The 18,519-nt window shown below is 48.9% G+C and overlaps 1 protein-coding gene across 1 annotated transcript in view; it reads left to right on the top strand.

Moving 5' to 3' along the window:
* The first annotated feature begins 1,353 nt into the window (after positions 1 to 1,353).
* The window catches only part of EFS (embryonal Fyn-associated substrate), a 78,177-nt gene continuing 61,011 nt past the window's right edge, over positions 1,354 to 18,519 (top strand). Inside the window, exon 1 of the mRNA XM_086923712.1 lies at positions 1,354 to 2,243. Coding sequence (XP_086779838.1) covers positions 2,238 to 2,243 — 6 coding nt within the window. The 5' untranslated portion in view covers positions 1,354 to 2,237. The remainder of the gene's footprint in view (positions 2,244 to 18,519) is intronic.

Raw genomic sequence — 18,519 nt, 5'->3', positions numbered from 1 at the left:
CAGGTATGGGTTTTGGGGTACTAAGGGGAACAATTTTAGGGGTCAGGGTCAGGTATAGGTTATGGGTTTTGGAGTGCTGGGGCTAATTTTAGGGATCAGGGAGTGTATGAGTTTTAAGGGGCTATGGGGGTAATTTTAGGGTTCATGTGTGCTGTAATTGTCCAGTTTCATATGCAGAATTCACCACTTTTTTTCTCAACTTGGCCTGAGCATTACCCGATCCTGATTGTCTGCAATGTTAGCCCCGCCCATATTGATTAACAATAGCCATGCCCCTTCATTTGCCAGGTTAGCCAGCCCCGTGGAAAAATTTCTGCGGACGCCCATGGTCCTAGGATGCTTGTTTCCAATACAGGGAGGACCTGACTTGGCTGTTCGGGCTGGACTGTTCACATTGGGCGCAGGGTCAACACTGATTTGCTTATGGCTGGGTCCAAACTGGAATGGCATGGTGAGCACAAAAACGATGGATTTAGGCCCAGATCTCTGAACTGGGGGGAATGTATGACATTATTCTACATTCTGTCCATCAATTGTTCTTTTTGAATTAGTCAAAGCGTTTACTCAGTAACTGAACATTAAACAACCACCTCCTCCGATTTTAAACACACACACGGTAACCATGAAATGGGCACTTTTTTTTAACCAAATTGGCACATTCGCACAACCATTCAGTGCACCCCGCTTCTCTCTGTCCAATAGGAGGGTATACAAATGGCAAAGTGTGCGCTGCTTCAGACACTGAACTCTGCTATTCGCTCTGACAGTCACTGCACCCTGCCCTCCTCTCTGTTCATCCTTCCCATGTGTGACACGCATTGCACTCGTCATTGCCCACGCCTGCCTGACACACTTACATAACTACTGAGTTGACCCATTCAGCTGTCATGATAAAGTCACCATGCCTGTTTTCTTTTAAATAATCCAACGAGGCTTGCATGTTTAGAGTTTTGGATCCACGGACTTCATGTGAAAAGAACTATAAGTCCCAGAATGCAAAGTGCTCTTAGCTACAGAACCAGACCTGGAAAAAGGTGTAATTTAATTGCAGAGGGGGACACGTGACAGCTACGTTGCCAGCAATGCATCCAAACTGGCACTCTCACTGCAACCTGGCACGCTCGCAGCAGCCTTGTTTGCAGAGCGTATGACGTAGTCCCTGTGTCCTGGCCATGTGTCCGACTCACTCACTTCACCATGCACTATTACTTACTTTGTTTTCTCCTTCTAAAACATTAATGTCTGCCTTCGCTCGCCCAGTGTTGTGGCGCCTGTGGACGCTAGGACCCTGATCACAGGTGGGAGAGGAGGAGAGACTGGAGAGGAGGAGTGTGCAGAAGGAAAAGAGGAGGAGGGAGGGGGAGGAAAGCTGGGACGCTGCTGCTGAAATTGAACACCAGGCCTCCTCAGCAAATGTAATTTCTCTCTCTGCACGGTCCACTCCACCGCTGCCTCCCCTCCCCCCACGCCTTGGCTCCCCTTCTTTCCCCCTCCTCCTCCTCACTCCTGTCCCAGCTCAGCTGAAATCAAAGCTGCCCAGCCCGGTGGAGAAGGAGAGCCCTTGGGTGCCCGCTCCTGACCCGGGGATCCCTGGCCGGCGCTCAGCCGGAAGTGCCCGACACCGGATCCAGGCCGCAGGAGCCCCGCTTGCACTCGCAGAGGTCGTCTGGCCTGGGACCAGCCCGGATCCAGCCCTCCCGCCACCCCCAGCCGGTTCAAGGACTCGCGGCTCCTGCTCAGGGTGGGCAGTAAGGGTGCCTTCTTGAGGGGCGCCTCTTTGTCTTCCACCCAGTTTCCAGACACAAAGTTCGGCTGCGGATTTTCTGGATTTTTTTTATAAAGCTGTTTCTCCCTCCAATAGAAGAGGGAAACGAGCATCACGTAAGGGGTTGGCATTGTTCAGGGTGAACCCTGGACCTAAAGTTGGGGTGTTGTGAGTAACCTCGAGACGCTCTCCTGTATGGGACTGCCAGGAGGCAGTGGTTAGCGCGATCTGAGAGCCCCAAACCCCTGGTGGCGGAGAGGAGGGCTGGAGTGGGGTACAGAGGCTGAAGGGGAGTAAATCCAAAGCCCCTGGTGTTTCCAGCTGTAAGTCACCCCGATAAAGAGGGTCCCCCGTCAATCACGAGTGGTCATAGGATGGGGCCGGCGGCCGAGCCCACCTCTGTCACAGAAGATGAGCGTTGAGGGGTCCACATTCAGTTTGCACCCTCGCCCCCTGCTGAGGCCCCGGGGCCATGACGGTAAGTGCAATGTCATCATTTTTTGAAAATAGGTCTGTTCACGTAGGCTGCAGGGTGGGGCTTATTTGACCAATCGGGGCCTTTGTTTATTTACTTAATATACACATCTTTGGGAGGGAGGAGGATTCCCTGAAGGTGGAAAGTTATTTGAAATTCAGTTGAAATGCACTTACTGTAAACCCACTTATACCATAGTACTTGCCTCTGGGCTTGTGGAAGGGTTGGATAAAAACTACCGTTGGGCAGTTGACTGCTGGTGGAGGCACTAACTGCCAGCGGGATTTCTTTTCTTTCTCTAAGGCACTAAACAAAACACAGGTCAATTTTTGTAAGCCCACTTCTCAGTGCAAACAGGGAACTGTAACCTTTGAAAACCTGTGAAGTCTTTTCACCCTCTACTCTGCTGCCATTTGGCTAGGTTCGCGCAATCTAAATACCACATACATACATATACACTGAAGAATTGTGGTAGCCTTTCAAGAAATTATGTATTAAGTTAATATATGTCTGCAACTCTGCATGGAAATAGCATCGGGCAATACCGAGAATGAAGACGTATTGCTGTTGCTACCTTACCCCATGTCCCGATGACGTCATGTTTCCAAGGCTGAATTTCACTTTGTGCATATCATTTTGATCAGTGTTTATTTAAACTTGTTGCTTCTTTGGAAGCAAGCTGTACGTGATAAACTGCATTAAGTGATCAAAAGGACTCCCTGTGCATCTAGCAACGTGGCGACGCAATGTAAAATCAGAACTGTATGCTGGCTGGAAACTTAGCACATTGCAGGGGTGGTGAATCACACATCCCACTTCACAGACTGGCAGACCCTATCAAGGGTTGCACCGAAGAGCTGAAACCTATTCCTTTACCATAGCTATCAAATGACCCTTATTAACAATGTTGAAGAGTCGGACAAGGAATTATCAGGCTAGTACCCAAAATGTCTGGAAATTCAAATGTTTGTGTTGAAGCTTTCAAATGGTGTGGTGTGTACCCAGTATGCCTCATCAAGAGGAAATGAAGACCTGTTTATAGGGTGGTGTATCCCATTTGGCACTGGAACATTGTAACGAAAGCCAAGCTGAGAGTTCCCATCAAACTCTGCATGAACCACCTCCAACTGCACCCGGCTGCCACATAGCAGCCGCCAGTGATTGGCTGCTTCTTCTAACTGCACCAGTCCCTCCGCTCACTAGCCCCCCCCCCCCCCCCTCCCCCCCCCCCCCACACGTGACGTCTTTAGACGAGCCTGGTAAAACCCATTGTCAAGCCCTTAGCCAAGTCCTCTTGACCTCTTGTTAACTAATGGTATGTATTTGAATTCTCCTGATCTCTTACCAGCACATCTGGCTTGCTGCACAGTGGCCCTCGCCCATGCACCTGCATGTACACAAGCCCCTCGTCCATCATGCTGCACACTCGTGCATCTGGCCTCCAGAAAGCTTTCCAAACCCTGACCAGCCGCACGTCACTTTCTGAACACACCAAACTCTGCCACGATCAGAGGAAATGTCTGGCCCTTGCACACACATCACCAAGAAGCCCACGCTGATTGCCTCCAATTGCTACTCTAAGACGGCCTCTACGCCATTAATGCTATGCTCCTACTTTATCTACATTACAGTTGACTCGCATCCCCTGTAGTTATCCAAGCAACAAGTTGCACTCTTTTTCTAGCAACACCAACACCTTTCTTGGCCATGCCCACACCTGTACACCTCTGACTCTTGAGGCCGCGAGGCTAGTGGCAGTATTGTGCTGATAAAGTGCAAAGCACTGGGCTAAGTAGATGAACACCGAGCCCTTAATCATGAATTGAGGCGCGGATGTTAATAAGAGTACAATACAGAGGATGAAGAAATCCCATCATGCACTGGGTCCGGGGAAAAAAATTAACCATGCATGAGGGCGAGGACTTACGAGCCATACCACAGACCACTGGCAAGGAACTCCCATTGCGTACCAACTGAGGTGGTGAGGCACATATGGAAAGACTCCTATCCTGCATTTGGGCAAGGTGCCAACATCCAGGCCTGGTAGTTGGTAAGTTCCGCCATGAACGGACTGAAAGATTGAAACTATGTATATGCTTGAAAATCCCTTCATGCAGTAGAGTGAGGAACTAAAACCATACCATCTTGTTTGCAGGAAAAACAAGCATTAGAAATGCAATAGGTCTCGCAGCATTAGAGTTAGTGCTTTTAGAATTGTTTATGGGTTTTTTTGTAAATATTTAGCATGAGGTTGAGGGTGAGTGAGGGTGAGGCTGAGGGTGAGTGAGGGTGAGGCTGAGGGTGAGTGAGGGTGAGGCTGAGGGTGAGTGAGGGTGAGTGTGAGTGAGGGTGGGTGAGTGTGGGTGAGGGTGAGGGATTGAGGGTGAGGGGTTGAGGGTGAGTGAGGGTGAGGGGTTGAGGGTGAATGAGGGTGAGGGAGGGTGAGGGGTTGAGGGTGAGGGGTTGAGGGTGAGTGGGGATGAGTGAGGGTGAGGGGTTGAGGGTGAGTGAGGGTGAAGGTGAGTGAGGGTGAGGGTGAGTGAGGGTGGGTGAGTGAGGGTGAGTGTGGGTGAGTGTGGGTGAGTGAGGGTGAGGGATTGAGGGTGAGGGGTTGAGGGTGGGTGAGGGGTTGAGGGTGAGTGAGGGGTTGAGGGTGAGGGTGAGTGAGGGTGAGGGGTTGAGGGTGAGTGGGGGTGAGTGAGGGTGAGGGGTTGAGGGTGAGTGAGGGTGAGGGGTTGAGGGTGAGTGAGGATGAGGGGTTGAGGGTGAGTGAGGATGAGGGGTTGAGGGTGAGTGAGGGTGAGGGGTTGAGGGTGAGTGAGGGTGAGGGGTTGAGGGTGAGTGAGGGTGAGGGGTTGAGGGTGAATGAGGGTGAGGGAGGGTGAGGGAGGTGAGTGTGGGTGGGTGTGGGTGGGTGTGGGTGAGTGTGGGTGAGTGTGGGTGGGTGTGGGTGAGTGTGGGTGGGTGTGGGTGAGTGAGGGTGAGGGATTGAGGGTGAGGGATTGAGGGTGAGGGATTGAGGGTGAGGGATTGAGGGTGAGGGTTTGAGGGTGAGGGATTAAGGGTAAGGGATTAAGGGTAAGGGATTGAGGGTGAGGGATTGAGGGTGGGTGAGGGGTTGAGGGTGAGTGAGGGTGAGGGGTTGAGGGTGAGGGGGTAGGTATTTTGGGATGCGAGGTGACACCGCCACGAGACCTTGTCATAAATGCATAAAAACATATCCCTATAAAAGAAAACAAAACACGAGATAAACAACATCCCTTAAGGAAAGTTACGTGCTGTGAGCCGCGGGGAGGGCTGTCGGAAACACCTACGGAACTGACATTTTAGAAACGCGTGGGCTGCAGGAAGGTCCCCCGGCACCTTGCAGAACAGAGCCTGCTTGTGATTGTGAACAGTGTGTGGTCGAATCTGCCCTCCAGCGGAAGGAACGCATCACATTGTAAATGCACGCAGCAGGGGGCGTCATGATTACCAGAGTGGGCACAAGTTGGTTGTGGGGGTCGAGTGCGGGGGGATGGCGGTTGGGCGGTACGGATAGAGGACTGGCATTTCTCATAGGGCTGCAGTGGGTCGGAAGGAAATGGAGGGGGGGGGTGCTGGCCCAGTGGTTAGTGGAGTTGGGAGTGTGCCGTGGGACGGTGGGGGCTTGCAGTGGGTGTTTGGCGTCCCCTCCCCCTGGGTGGGGGAAGGATGGGTTTGGACCGGCAAAGCGGGCCCTAGTGTGCTAATTGCTGCGGTGTTGACGGTGCAAGTAATACCTGGAAAGACAGCCCCTGCTGCTCCCCTCCGGTGCGAGAAAGGCTGAGCAGACGGTCTGTATCCCAACTTGAAAGAAAGCGAGCCCCAGTCTGCGTTCCCGCCCAAAGTCATTGAACACGAGGAGAGTGGGAGGGTGTAAAGGACTTTACAGGAGACGCCGGAAAGTTGCCTGGAGGCTGCGGCTGCCCTTGATTCTAAGTCACTCACATGCGCTTGCACCACCCTGTTGTCCTTATGCTCTCCGCATGCCAGTCAGCCCAAATGCCACCAGTCATGCGCTCCACCATTTCTTCATCATGCTGGCTGGAGAGGAACGTTAGAGCTGTAGGTTGACTTGCGCCCGATCGGCTGGCAAATTTCGGACCACGGGAGATTTTGACGGCGCCTGCCTTTTGTCAAGGGCAGTTGAGTTTGGGGGGGGGGGGGTTATTGGTGTCCTTTGGGTTAATCTAGTTGCGGGGGCAGGAGACCAGTCTCCCGCCAGCGATACTTTGTAGGCCGGGTTCAAAACTGGTGTGGCAGAGGGGCGTGTCTTGGGGATTTCTCGGCAGGCGGTGTGCAGAGCATGAAGCATCGCAAGTTATGCCAGGATCGGAGCCCGCGGGGTGCCAGGTGGCTGTGCTCTGGGGTGGGGGGAGGGGGGGGGATACGGGCTTCGTTCCCGACCGTGCAGGCATGATTCTGATGATCCATTAGAAAAGGCTTGTAGTAGGAGCAATGAGGGGGAGGAGAAATGCGCTGGGGTCAGGCGGGGGAGGGCGGGTTTGGAATGACGAGCTCGCGAGGCGGTGTTGGCGGGGAGGGGGCGGAGCGGGGGAGAGGGTGTGTGTGAAACGAGACGGAGGGGAGAGAGGGGAGGGGGAGGAGAAATGCGGCAGGCAGGCAGGGGAGGAGAGGAGGGGGGAGGAGAAATGCGACACGGCGGGAAGGGGAGGGGGCGGAACGGGGGCGGAGAGGGGAGAGAGAGAGTAGGCAAGGGTAAACAAACACGGACGTGCACGCGCCCGTGACTTTTAAGGTCAATGCGCATGCGCATAAGCTCAATGCGCATGCGCATTGACCTTAAAAGTCACGGGCACTGCAAGGAATCGCCACGATTCCTTGCAGTTAGATAAAGAGTGGATGAGCCCCTATAGTCTCGCTTGCTCGATGCGCATGCGCATCGACAGGCGAGACCTAAAAACATGTGCTGGGGCGAGTAATAGAGAAGGCTTGTATCTAGTCGAGGAACCAAGGTTACCCTTCTGGACACCAGGGCAGGGATGGTTAAAATCAGACCTGTTTATAGGTCGAGAAATATCACACTATGGCATCATTATCCAAAAAGCTGACTTGCTTCTGGCTAATGAGTTTAAACTGGGCACTTTTATGCCAATGTGGGGCTATAGACAGGTGCTCCTCAGTGACTTTAACCAAAGAGGTGTTCCTTTGGAAATCGTATTTCTCTCCGATTACTGGTCCTTAAGCCCGGACTCCACTTCCGTGGCCAAAATCATTGACGAATGGAAGTCGCTGCATCGTAATTTCAAAATAAAACAAATTCCCTACATTCTGTTGATTTGGTGTAAATCCTTGGTTATTGTTGTTGATGATCACAGGCATGTAGCCACGACCATCATTCCCTCAATTTGTCATCCCTATCCTTGGGAACCAGCCTTAAGAAAGAGATACCAGTTTAAAGGTGATCTAAAACCTCTTGCAAATTCCTTTTGGTTGAGATTTTTTTTTTCATCACTGTACATTGTTCCAAAATTGGTCCATGATCATATTCTTTCAGTTTCTTTACTGCTGTCAGTGGCTTTGATGACCAACCTTGAATATTTTATAGATTTAATTTGAGTTGGTAATTTAGCTTAATTATCCTTGCAGGTTGACTCATTTAGGCACACTACCCCGATTCTGCCATAGCTAAAACTTCTTCAGAAGATTCTACTGTTTTTACACTTTAAACTGTAAGTCGTAAGACCTACTCACTCAAAGTGACACAGATTTTGTTTTGGACAGGACGACACACAGTTTTGAAATTTTCACATCCCTCATAGCGGATAGAATCATTCTGCAGTTCCTTTTGCATTGGTCCGTATCCTACGGGCGATGGTAACAATTATTGTTCTCGTTTTCTGTCTTCCGTTAGTGCTTTAGTTCTCAGGACTCTCACTACAGTTTGTCTCCCCACAATTAACTTCACCTCTGCCTCCAACAACATTTCTGCTAGTTTTTGTTCCAATTTTGGCTCAAACTAAAGTCCTAAATCTCCAAGTCCGACTGGTAGACTTGCTACAGCAACAAAGGTACCTTTAAGCGCCTTGAGACCCTCACTGGTGAGTAGCCGTGGGACACAAACTCCTGATTAATTGAATTGCCTTCAAGTTGGGCCCCATCAGCAAATGTTTAGTTCTGCACTCAATGTTTGCCCACTCGTGGTTTTCAGAACTGCATGACTTCATCCTGTGGCCACAGTGGATTTCTTAATAATGTTCTCAAGTCTTCCTTGGATACTACTGTCGGTCTGCTTTTGAAACCATTTCCAGCTGGTCCTGCTACACCAACATGCTGGCAATGGTTCTTCTGATCCAACTTCAGCATTTTTCCGAAAGGGATGCTTTGTTCAGGCCTCTCCTGGTGGTGTTACGCGCGATTGGGTGAAGCGAACCAGTATTGTCTTACCCAGGGATAACATAAGACCAAAGGTGTGCCAAAGTTAAATCTTCGTCTTATTTGAGGGTGAATCATTCTAGCATGGTTCACCACCAGGAAGTCAGTGGCAGAGTCCTGGAATCGTGCACCTCTTTTTACTTTCTGTTTGTTCACTAGTAGTCACACCCTACCACCCCATCATCACGTTTACAAAGCATTTATTATACTTTTTAAACTTTTAGGTATTGCACCTGATTATGTCCAAGTTCCTCATAACTGTTCGCTGTCCATGTTTATGATGGGCATACGAGTGCAAACAGGCTGGCTGACCTTCAACTCAATGGAAACTGATTGAGCCCTTCCTATAGCCACCTGACCTCAGGCGCGCTGCTTGTACACCTTAACACTTCCTAAAGCCACCTGACCTCGGGCATGCTGCCTGCACACTTGAACCCTTCCTAAAGCCACCTGTCCTCAGGCATGCTGCCTGCACACTTGAACCCTTCCCATAGCCACCTGACCTCAGGCATGCTGCCTGCACACTTGAACCCTTCCTATAGCCACCTGACCTCAGGCGCGCTGCTTGTACACCTCAACACTTCCTAAAGCCACCTGACCTCGGGCATGCTGCCTGCACACTTGAACCCTTCCTAAAGCCACCTGTCCTCAGGCATGCTGCCTGCACACTTGAACCCTTCCTATAGCCACCTGTCCTCAGGCATGCTGCCTGCACACTTGAACCCTTCCCATAGCCACCTGTCCTCAGGCATGCTGCCTGCACACTTGAACCCTTCCCATAGCCACCTGACCTCAGGCATGCTGCCTGCACACTTGAACCCTTCCTATAGCCACCTGACCTCAGGCGCGCTGCTTGTACACCTCAACACTTCCTAAAGCCACCTGAACTCAGGCATGCTGCCTGCACACTTGAACCCTTCCTATAGCCCCCTGACCTCAGGCATGCTGCCTGCACACTTGAACCCTTCCCATAGCCACCTGACCTCAGGCATGCTGCCTGCACACTTGAACCCTTCCTATAGCCACCTGACCTCAGGCGCGCTGCTTGTACACCTCAACACTTCCTAAAGCCACCTGAACTCAGGCATGCTGCCTGCACACTTGAACCCTTCCTATAGCCCCCTGACCTCAGGCATGCTGCCTGCACACTTGAACTCTTCCTATAGCCCCCTGACCTCAGGCATGCTGCCTGCACACTTGAACTCTTCCTATAGCCACCTGACCTCAGGCATGCTGCCTGCACACTTGAACCCTTCCCATAGCCACCTGACCTCAGGCATGCTGCCTGCACACTTGAACCCTTCCTATAGCCACCTGACCTCAGGCGCGCTGCTTGTACACCTTAACACTTCCTAAAGCCACCTGACCTCGGGCATGCTGCCTGCACACTTGAACTCTTCCTAAAGCCACCTGTCCTCAGGCATGCTGCCTGCACACTTGAACCCTTCCTATAGCCCCCTGACTCAGGCATGCTGCCTGCACACTTGAACCCTTCCCATAGCCACCTGACCTCGGGCATGCTGCCTGCACACTTGAACCCTTCCTATAGCCACCTGACCGCAGGCATTCTGCCTGCACACTTGAACCCTTCCTATAGCCACCTGACCTCAGGCATGCTGCCTGCACACTTGAACCCTTCCTATAGCCACCTGACCTCAGGCATGCTGCCTGCACACTTGAACCCTTCCTATAGCCACCTGACCTCAGGCATGCTGCCTGCACACTTGAACCCTTCCTATAGCCACCTGACCTCAGGCATGCTGCCTGCACACTTGAACCCTTCCTATAGCCACCTGACCTCAGGCATGCTGCCTGCACACTTGAACCCTTCCTATAGCCACCTGACCTCAGGCATTCTTCCTGCACACTTGAACTCTTCCTATAGCCACCTGACCTCGGCATGCTGCCTGCACACTTGAACCCTTCCTATAGCCGCTTGACCTCAGTCACTCTTTCCTGTTACCCACGTTGCACCCAGGGCCCTCCTTGAAGGATGCCCCCCCCCCCCCCCCCGCCCAGTCATACTAATTTATAGTTCATATGCTGTTGTTGCCCATTTATTACCTCAAACAGGGTCCACCGTGGCTAGTTCATGCTGTTCCAGAGAATCTGGACGTCACCAGCAGGGCTTTAAGTGTACCGGGTCTTGCTGGTGCTCAGCACTGTCAGTGCTAAAAAGCAACTGTTAGGCGGGTGCCTATTGGGCTCTCCATTTTTGCCCTCACCCTCCGGGTGGAAAAAATAAATCTTTTAGCAGTACCACGCTTCACTGCCTTTGACGTAACTTCAAATAGACTCCATATAGCTCCTTCACAGTCCCACCATTTCAGAACTGAAGCTTTTCCGGTGTGCTCTACTACGAAGCCACCATGGTGGTTGCTGCAGGACTCCCGGCAGGTGCAACTCGATTCGCTTACATTCCAGTTATTTTGCAGCCGTATAAATGTCGTGTTATACTGGAAGTCTCCTAACACCTGTTTCATAGACTTTGCCGTTCTTCGGATGAGAATATTCCTTTTATTTGGGGTGCTTAAGCCTTACCTGTGACAGCGGTTACATGCAAGTGGCGCGTGCCTTGAGCTGGCTCCGAGTATGCGCCAACCTCTTGCACAACAGGCCTTCCAAAACAACTCACAGTCTGGGTGTGGTTCGCACTTTCACAAGTCGCACCAGTGCCTCGACAACGACGCCAGACAATTCACCCGCGTCTGTTATCATTTCAGGTTGGCCCACTTTCACCTCGTAGAACGTGCCGTGCCCGGCCTGAAAGGGAATCGCACCTGACACCTCAATTATCCATGACTCCTGCTCTCCTGCTGGCATTGTTTTCGGTGTATCGGTCCTGACGTTGTGTCGTACCCTCCCTTATCTGGGTGCTGCCTTATCCTGTACTTTTCTCGACTGTGTTATTATTAATGTTTCCAAATAAATAGAAATAGAGACACTTCCTACATAAGTGTAAATGAAAGAACACACTTTTAACCACATACCACGTGGTGCAGCGTGATACCACATGGACGAGGGCTTCAGCTCCCCACATAAGGTACTAAGTGCTCAATTAGTACCATAATACAATATTGTTTATTGAGTGTTTTTATCTTTTCTTATTTGTACTGCACCCTTTTATTAGTGCTCATTGATCACTGCTTCGTTGGACACTTTTAACACCTTTATTCCTTTGAACACTATGTTTTATAGTAAATGTTTAACCAATCAAAAACACTTTAATTGGTACTTGGGCCATAAAAGCACACAAAACGATAAAAACGTTATTAACGTATAAAAACAATAGATGCAAAAGTCATCACTTTATAGCACTTGATGATAATGGACGCAGCCATTCATATTTTGGTAACAATGGACAATAAATCAGGTACTGTCCAAAAATGTAAACATTTCCAAGATCAGGGCAGGAGAACTCGTTTTGTATGACTTATGGCTGAAAATGTAAAACAGTTGTGCAAAAATAACACCCCACTATGTCAACTGTAGTCCGAAAACAATTACATCAGACTATGACTAGATCGCTGCCAGCCTCTCTGATGTGGGCAAAACACATTTTGTTCCTCCTTTACCACATGCCCTTCAAATACCGGGTGAATGCAAAAACGTACAATTTGCTGGTGTCGGATCTCAGCGGTCTAAGGGCCTCTTTGTTTTCTCTTACTCCCAGGTTCCGGCACAGTGGGATTATCAACACCTCCTGCAGTTCTTGTAGGCTGGGCAGAAAATCGAAACATGCTCGTTGGCAGCACCAGAACATGGACGCCACCTGTCTAATTCCCTCGAAGACGTGACCACTTGGGAGTATGTCTGAACTGGGGTGGCAGAGTGGGCTGAAGAACGGTGATGGATTAAACCCAGATCTTTTGACTGGGTGTGAGTGTTTGATTGATTCAGATGCTCCGTCCATCACCACCCCCTTTTGTACCACTTGGGAGTAAAAGCATTGAAGGGCAGGGTACCAGAGCGGAACTGCAGTTAGTCACCTAGCTAGGGGGGCTCGATCTCATCCAGAAAATCCTCCTTCATGAAGGTGTCCTTGAGGGGAGGAAAGCGTCAGTCAGGGTACCATGGCTCTCCTGAAAATGAAGGAGGGAGTCCCTATACTCCCTGTGGGCTGTTTGAATAAGGGCATTGGGAAAAGCCCCTGCCACACCTGGTGCACCCTCTAGGCTGGTTATCCCAGGCTCTCGCAAGGTGGTCGTCACATACTTTATCCATAGGATATTGCTGGAGCTGGCATGGAAGGTCATTTCCTCCAGTCCTTGCCGGTGTGACACGAGCTCCGGAATCGCCCAGAGCCTCCTCCGAAAAAGCAGAGGGTGCAACCCCGCCATGTCGGAAAGAGATCTCAGCCCAAGGCCCGACCTAAGGGGGAGCAAGGGAGTACTTACAGGGACGCCAACCAGCTGTTGCATTACCCTATTTTCCACCAGTTAGTGCGGTCACCCCCAATTGGCCCCACAGTTCTGCACCATACAAACTGCCCCCTAGTGCCTGATGCCTACAAATCTGCAGAGCAGGTTCTACAGGGCGCAACTGAGAGCCATCTGACGGTTTATTATTCCACCCATGATTTGTTCCATCTTTAGCTTGCGCTGCGTGATGTGAGCTTGCCATCCCATGTGCTCTGTTAATGCCATACCTGGATACACAAAAGTACACACCCGCTCCAAAGGGACCCCCTGATAACGTTGGATTAGCCATGTTCGAGTGCCCTGGGTTCAGGACCATGTACCTGGTCTTACTCACATTGATCTCTAGGCCCCTCATCTTACAAAAGCACTCACATTGATCCAACAGTTTTTGGAGTCCCTTAGGGGATTTTGAAAGATGGAGGCTGTCATCAGCAAACATGAGAGCAGGAAGCCGCCTGTTTGCTAATCTAGATGCATCATTGTCGCCTAGTTCCAGGAATTTGACAAGCTCATTAATATATAATGTAAAGAGCGTGGGGGCAAGTGCACACCCCAGCCTAACTCCTCTGGTGACAGGGAGGGGTTCTGTAAGGTCCCCAGCGGTGCCACACCTTACCTGCGCATATTTCCTGTGGTGCAGACTTGCTATAATGTCAATCGGGTAAATAGGCACCCCCTCTCAGCAAGCACCCCTCAGTGTGGTGTTCTGGCTACTTAATTAATTGGCTGAGCGATGGTCTACAAAAACGACATAAAGTCGACCCCACCCCCCGTTCAAAGCCAGGGTCTTCCACCATCTGTAAGCGGAACACTGTTCAACAGTGCTGCCTGGTGCACTCTGAATCTCGCCTGAAGAGGAGTCCATACTTCCGCAGTTGAGATCCAACCCTGAAGATTACCCAGGCTTACTCTACAGAACAACTTTCATGAACTATCCATCATATTTATGGATCTGTTACTTACAGGTGTGAACCTTTTTGAAGATGGGGTGATTTCGGCTCCTGCCCATGTTGGTGGGATGGGCACTCCTTTCATAATGGCAGTAAAGATTACAGAAACCTATGAGCTCCGGATACCTATCTAGCTCTGGTACAAATCGGCAGAGATGTTATCTAGCCCGGGGCTTTATTTAAAACAATTCCCCATATAACCTGGCTTATTTCCTACACTGTGATCAGCAGGTCGTCGGGCTCTTCTGTGGGTACTACTTACTGGCTTTGAAGCCTCCACCTTTATGCTTTGTACGCCGCCCTCCCCTGTATCTTCTTAGGAGTGTCTTGGCCCCTCACTGCCCCGTGGAAATGTTTAACAATTCTCACAATTCCAAGGCCCAATTTGCCATGTTTTCCTTTGTTTGAATAACTGGGACGTTTACCATGTCGGATCTTCTTTACCTCAGTGTTCATGAGAAGAAGGTACATTTGGTATCTAGCACTTCCTCATTTCAGTAGGCCAGTATTTAATCATATGCACAAGATGAGATGGAGTTAGGAGTCTCTCTAACAAATCGAAGGGATCTATTTGTGAGAACATTAAGTTTAAAATAAAAAAATATGGCTCCATATTTGGTGAAACTTAACCTAAAATTGCCTGGAGAGGCCGGTCGGTGCGCCATTATCCAGTACATGTGCATCAAATTTATTGTAAAACGTGATTTAAGCACAATTTTAGGAGCTGAAAATGTACTTTCAGAAAACGGCTTTTCTGCATTCTTGGGAAAAAACAATAACTTTTGGGAGGGGGAGGGATACAGTTGCCTCCCCGATATTGGAGTACATTCCAAATGCCTGTTTTATGCTCCTGTCATTTGCAGTGTTTGTGATAGCAGCAATCTTATGGATTGTTACAACGTTATTTTCTGCAGTTGAGAAATAACCGCAGATTCACGCTGGGGATATTTAAAGCTCGTGCAAACTTCGTTTCGCTATAGGTACCTCTTGGCCTATGGATAGACCTCCCCTACGATATATTCAGATCAGCGAACGTGATGTATACAACCCACTCCTCATTTAGCTGCACTCACGCGTTACTCTGCTGAGCTCCGCCCGGCTCGTGCTGCAGAAAGGCAGTTTGTTTCCCTACAGGAAATGACCTTGCAACGTGTACTCTGGCCCTCGCCTGACAGGAATCGGGCTGGAGGAACTATTCGAAACTTAAAATACATATTTGCCCTGAGGAGGTCAAACCGCCTTCTCGAAAAACACGGGTGCGTCTCTGTGTTTAGGTTTCCGGTCAAGTAGTCCCCGCCCCCATGCTGGGGGCGTGTGTGCTGTGCTTGTGCTTATAGGGGTTGTCACCTGTCGTTGAAACCTCACCAGCCCTGTTTTTCCAGCTATGTCCCAAAAATAGTCTTCGGATGGTGCTTTCCTGGGGTTGGTATACGTGCCTATAAACAGCACAGCCGTGCTTGGTCCGGCCCTGCATTCAGAGTTCCTGGCCTCCAAGAAGTGTGCGTGTGCACAGCTTTATGCGGGATTCCCACACAAGATCTAAACTCGCCTACTATGAAGTGCACAGCAGTGCCCGGAGGCTGCGGTCGGCCCAAGCCTCACTGACTATTTTTATAATGATTGTTTATTTATTATTTTGGGTTTTTTTTTGTTTTGCATAGAGTGGACATAATCACACAGGATGTTGTAGCCTTAAGTTTGATGTGTGTTGAGCGGGTGAACGTTTCTGTGTCAGGAAATGTAGGCTAGGCGAGTAATATAAAACAAGTTCACGACATTCAAAAAAGAGATTTTTTGGAGGGCGGATCGAGAGCGAGGTTAGTTGCACCATATACAATGTGGTTTACAGTACAAATATACACAGTCGGAGAGAGAAAAGCAAGTAAAAGAGGGCTGAAAGTGCCCATCCCAAGGTGGCTGATTTTCAACAATTAAAAGACTTATAGAGCTTGTGAATGGCCAATCTTAAAGGGCAAATTATTATTATTATTTAGAGGTTTTATAGAGCGCTGGCTGGACCCAGGGGTATCAGAGCGCTTTACATTTTGAGACAAGGTCAGTAATACATGGGTCATACATAGCATCAATGGATATAAACAACATAATAAGTCTCCGCCTGACAAATTTCAAAATGATAAATATGGGAAATAAGAACACCAAAATGTGGGAGATGTGAAAATCAAAAATAACCAGGCATACATTGAAAAGAGAGCCGGAAAATTGCTGAGGAGGATAGGGAGGTTGGTGGTAAGATTGGGTTTGTAAGGAAGAAGAGCAAGAGGGGCAGAACTGAGGGCAGAGGGTGGGCATGGGGAGGTGGGGGGTGCAGGGAAGAGTGAAGGTGGTAAACAGGGAGGTGGAAGTGACGAGGGGGAAGGGCGAAGTAAGGCTGAAAAGAAGGGACGGCGGATGCATCTGAGGTCGGACAGATGTGGCCAGTGGAAGTGAGCAGATATGGATTATGGTCCCCAATATTTATTGAGGAGATGTAGTTTGAGTTCTTTTTTGAAGCTAGAGTAGGAAGGGTTGCAACGAAGGTCAGTCGGAAGGGCATTCCAAATGCATGGAGCGTTGCCGGAAAAGGATTGAGTCGTGCGATTTTGAGTATACCACTGGAAGAACTTGTTAAAGAAGAAGTGAATTAGTTGAAGATTACATTAACCTTTGATAGAGAAAAGTCGGCTAGTTTATTGCCCTAGGACTGGTCGGGTTCTATTGTGTTATTAGTATTGCAATTGGTTAGTTTTCACTGCTTTAAATAACTCTTCAGATGAGTTTTTAGCAGATTTAATTTTATCCGAAATGTATCTGGATTTTTCTGTCATGATCATGGATTTAGAGTTGCAGATTAGTAGTTTGTATTTATTATTTCAGCCAGTCAGTAGTTTGTTCTCCTTTTTTTTATTCCTGACATCTGCATCTGATTTTAATTCTTTTAGATCTTTTGAGTAACATGGGGCAGAGGGCCTCTTTGTTTTTGATTAACAACGTCTCGCTCTCCCTGGCACAGATAGTTAACAGAAGTTCTTCAGAAAACGGTCTAATGGGTGCTAAAACTCCAAGAAACTAACGGATGATGCAAAGGAAATGTTTTCTGGACACAATAAATTGGGTATGGCCAGCCATGTAAAAATGGGGCTACAGGGATATGTAGCCTGGCACCAGTCTCTCCAAAGCCTGTGTCTGCGGGTAAAGGAATGGTTCATTTCCCCAAAGAAGGTCCTCCTTTGCATCAGTTTCATTAGACTATTGAAACTAAGTTTTCTCTTTTTTATAGACACAATGTCTAACTAGTCTTGAATTATTTCCAATATCCTTTATTTGTGTTTTAATCCAAAGTACACAGCCACAAGCCATTCATACGGTGCAGTTTAAATGCCCTCCATTGGTGTAGTTTCTTAGAGGAGTTACATATAGTTTAGTATTGACTATAGGGAGTCCCTCAAAAAGTAAAGATGCAATTGCGTAGAGTTGCTGATTCTGATAATGGAAACACAAGGAGATGATGGACGGAATGCTGAAACGTTTCAGACACTCACCCCAGTCACAGATCTGGGTTGAATCCATCATTGTTCTTTAGTTCACTTCGCCACCCCAGTTAAGACCCAGTTATAAGCAAATCAGTCTTGGCCATGCGCTCCGTCCATCATCTCTTTGTGGATACTGATAATGGGGCAACCGACGGAATACATATGGAACGTCTGTAGCTAGAAACCTCACACATGGAGGACATTTAAACTACATCTTCTGAAAGCCATGTAAAACATTTTTTTCCCAATCCCAGTGTTGACTATGTACTTTGGATTAAAAGTCAAAGGATTGTGCAAGTTGTACAATACTTTTTGGACATTGTGTCTATATTAATAAAAAGTGATAAAACATAAAAAGGGGATTTCAATAGTCTAATAAAAACTGACGTAAAACAAAAATTCCTTTGGAGAAAATGCTTGCCATCTATCTGAGCGCCTTTCTACAGCCTTGAGTGATTGGCCCGCACCACACCTTGGCCGCAGGGAAACTCCCCTTAATTCTTCAACATTTGTTTTCACACTGCCTTCCTCCCATCTCTCTGGCATTAATGATACTGAACCTCGGCTTCTCAAAGGACAGCAAAATAATCCTACGTTTTGCCTAAATTGTAGCCCATTAGTCAGTAGATGGACAAAAGATGGTGCATTCTGGGTAGATTGAAGCGCGTGATTTGAGGTAAGTGCTCTCACTTTCCTGTATAGTTTTTTATTGAGTACTTATAAAGCGCACAACCGGATATCCTGGCGCTAGACCTAATGAGTACCAGTTCTGATTATGACCTAGAGTTGCTATAGCCATGTCTTCATTTTTTTCCAAAATGTCAACAGACCTGACACAGTATGCTCTGGGGGAGCTTGTTTCAATGGGTGAACGCCAAAACCTTAAAGCAACTCATGTGAGATTTTAAATTTCTCCTGCAGTGTATTAGAGCCTTATTAGCTGACCTGAGGTTCCTTGTGG

The sequence above is a fragment of the Lissotriton vulgaris genome, chromosome 5 (assembly GCF_964263255.1).
Source record: "Lissotriton vulgaris chromosome 5, aLisVul1.2, whole genome shotgun sequence".
In the NCBI taxonomy this organism is placed as follows: Eukaryota; Metazoa; Chordata; class Amphibia; order Caudata; family Salamandridae; genus Lissotriton; species Lissotriton vulgaris.
This window is presented reverse-complemented; position numbering and strand designations above follow the sequence as displayed.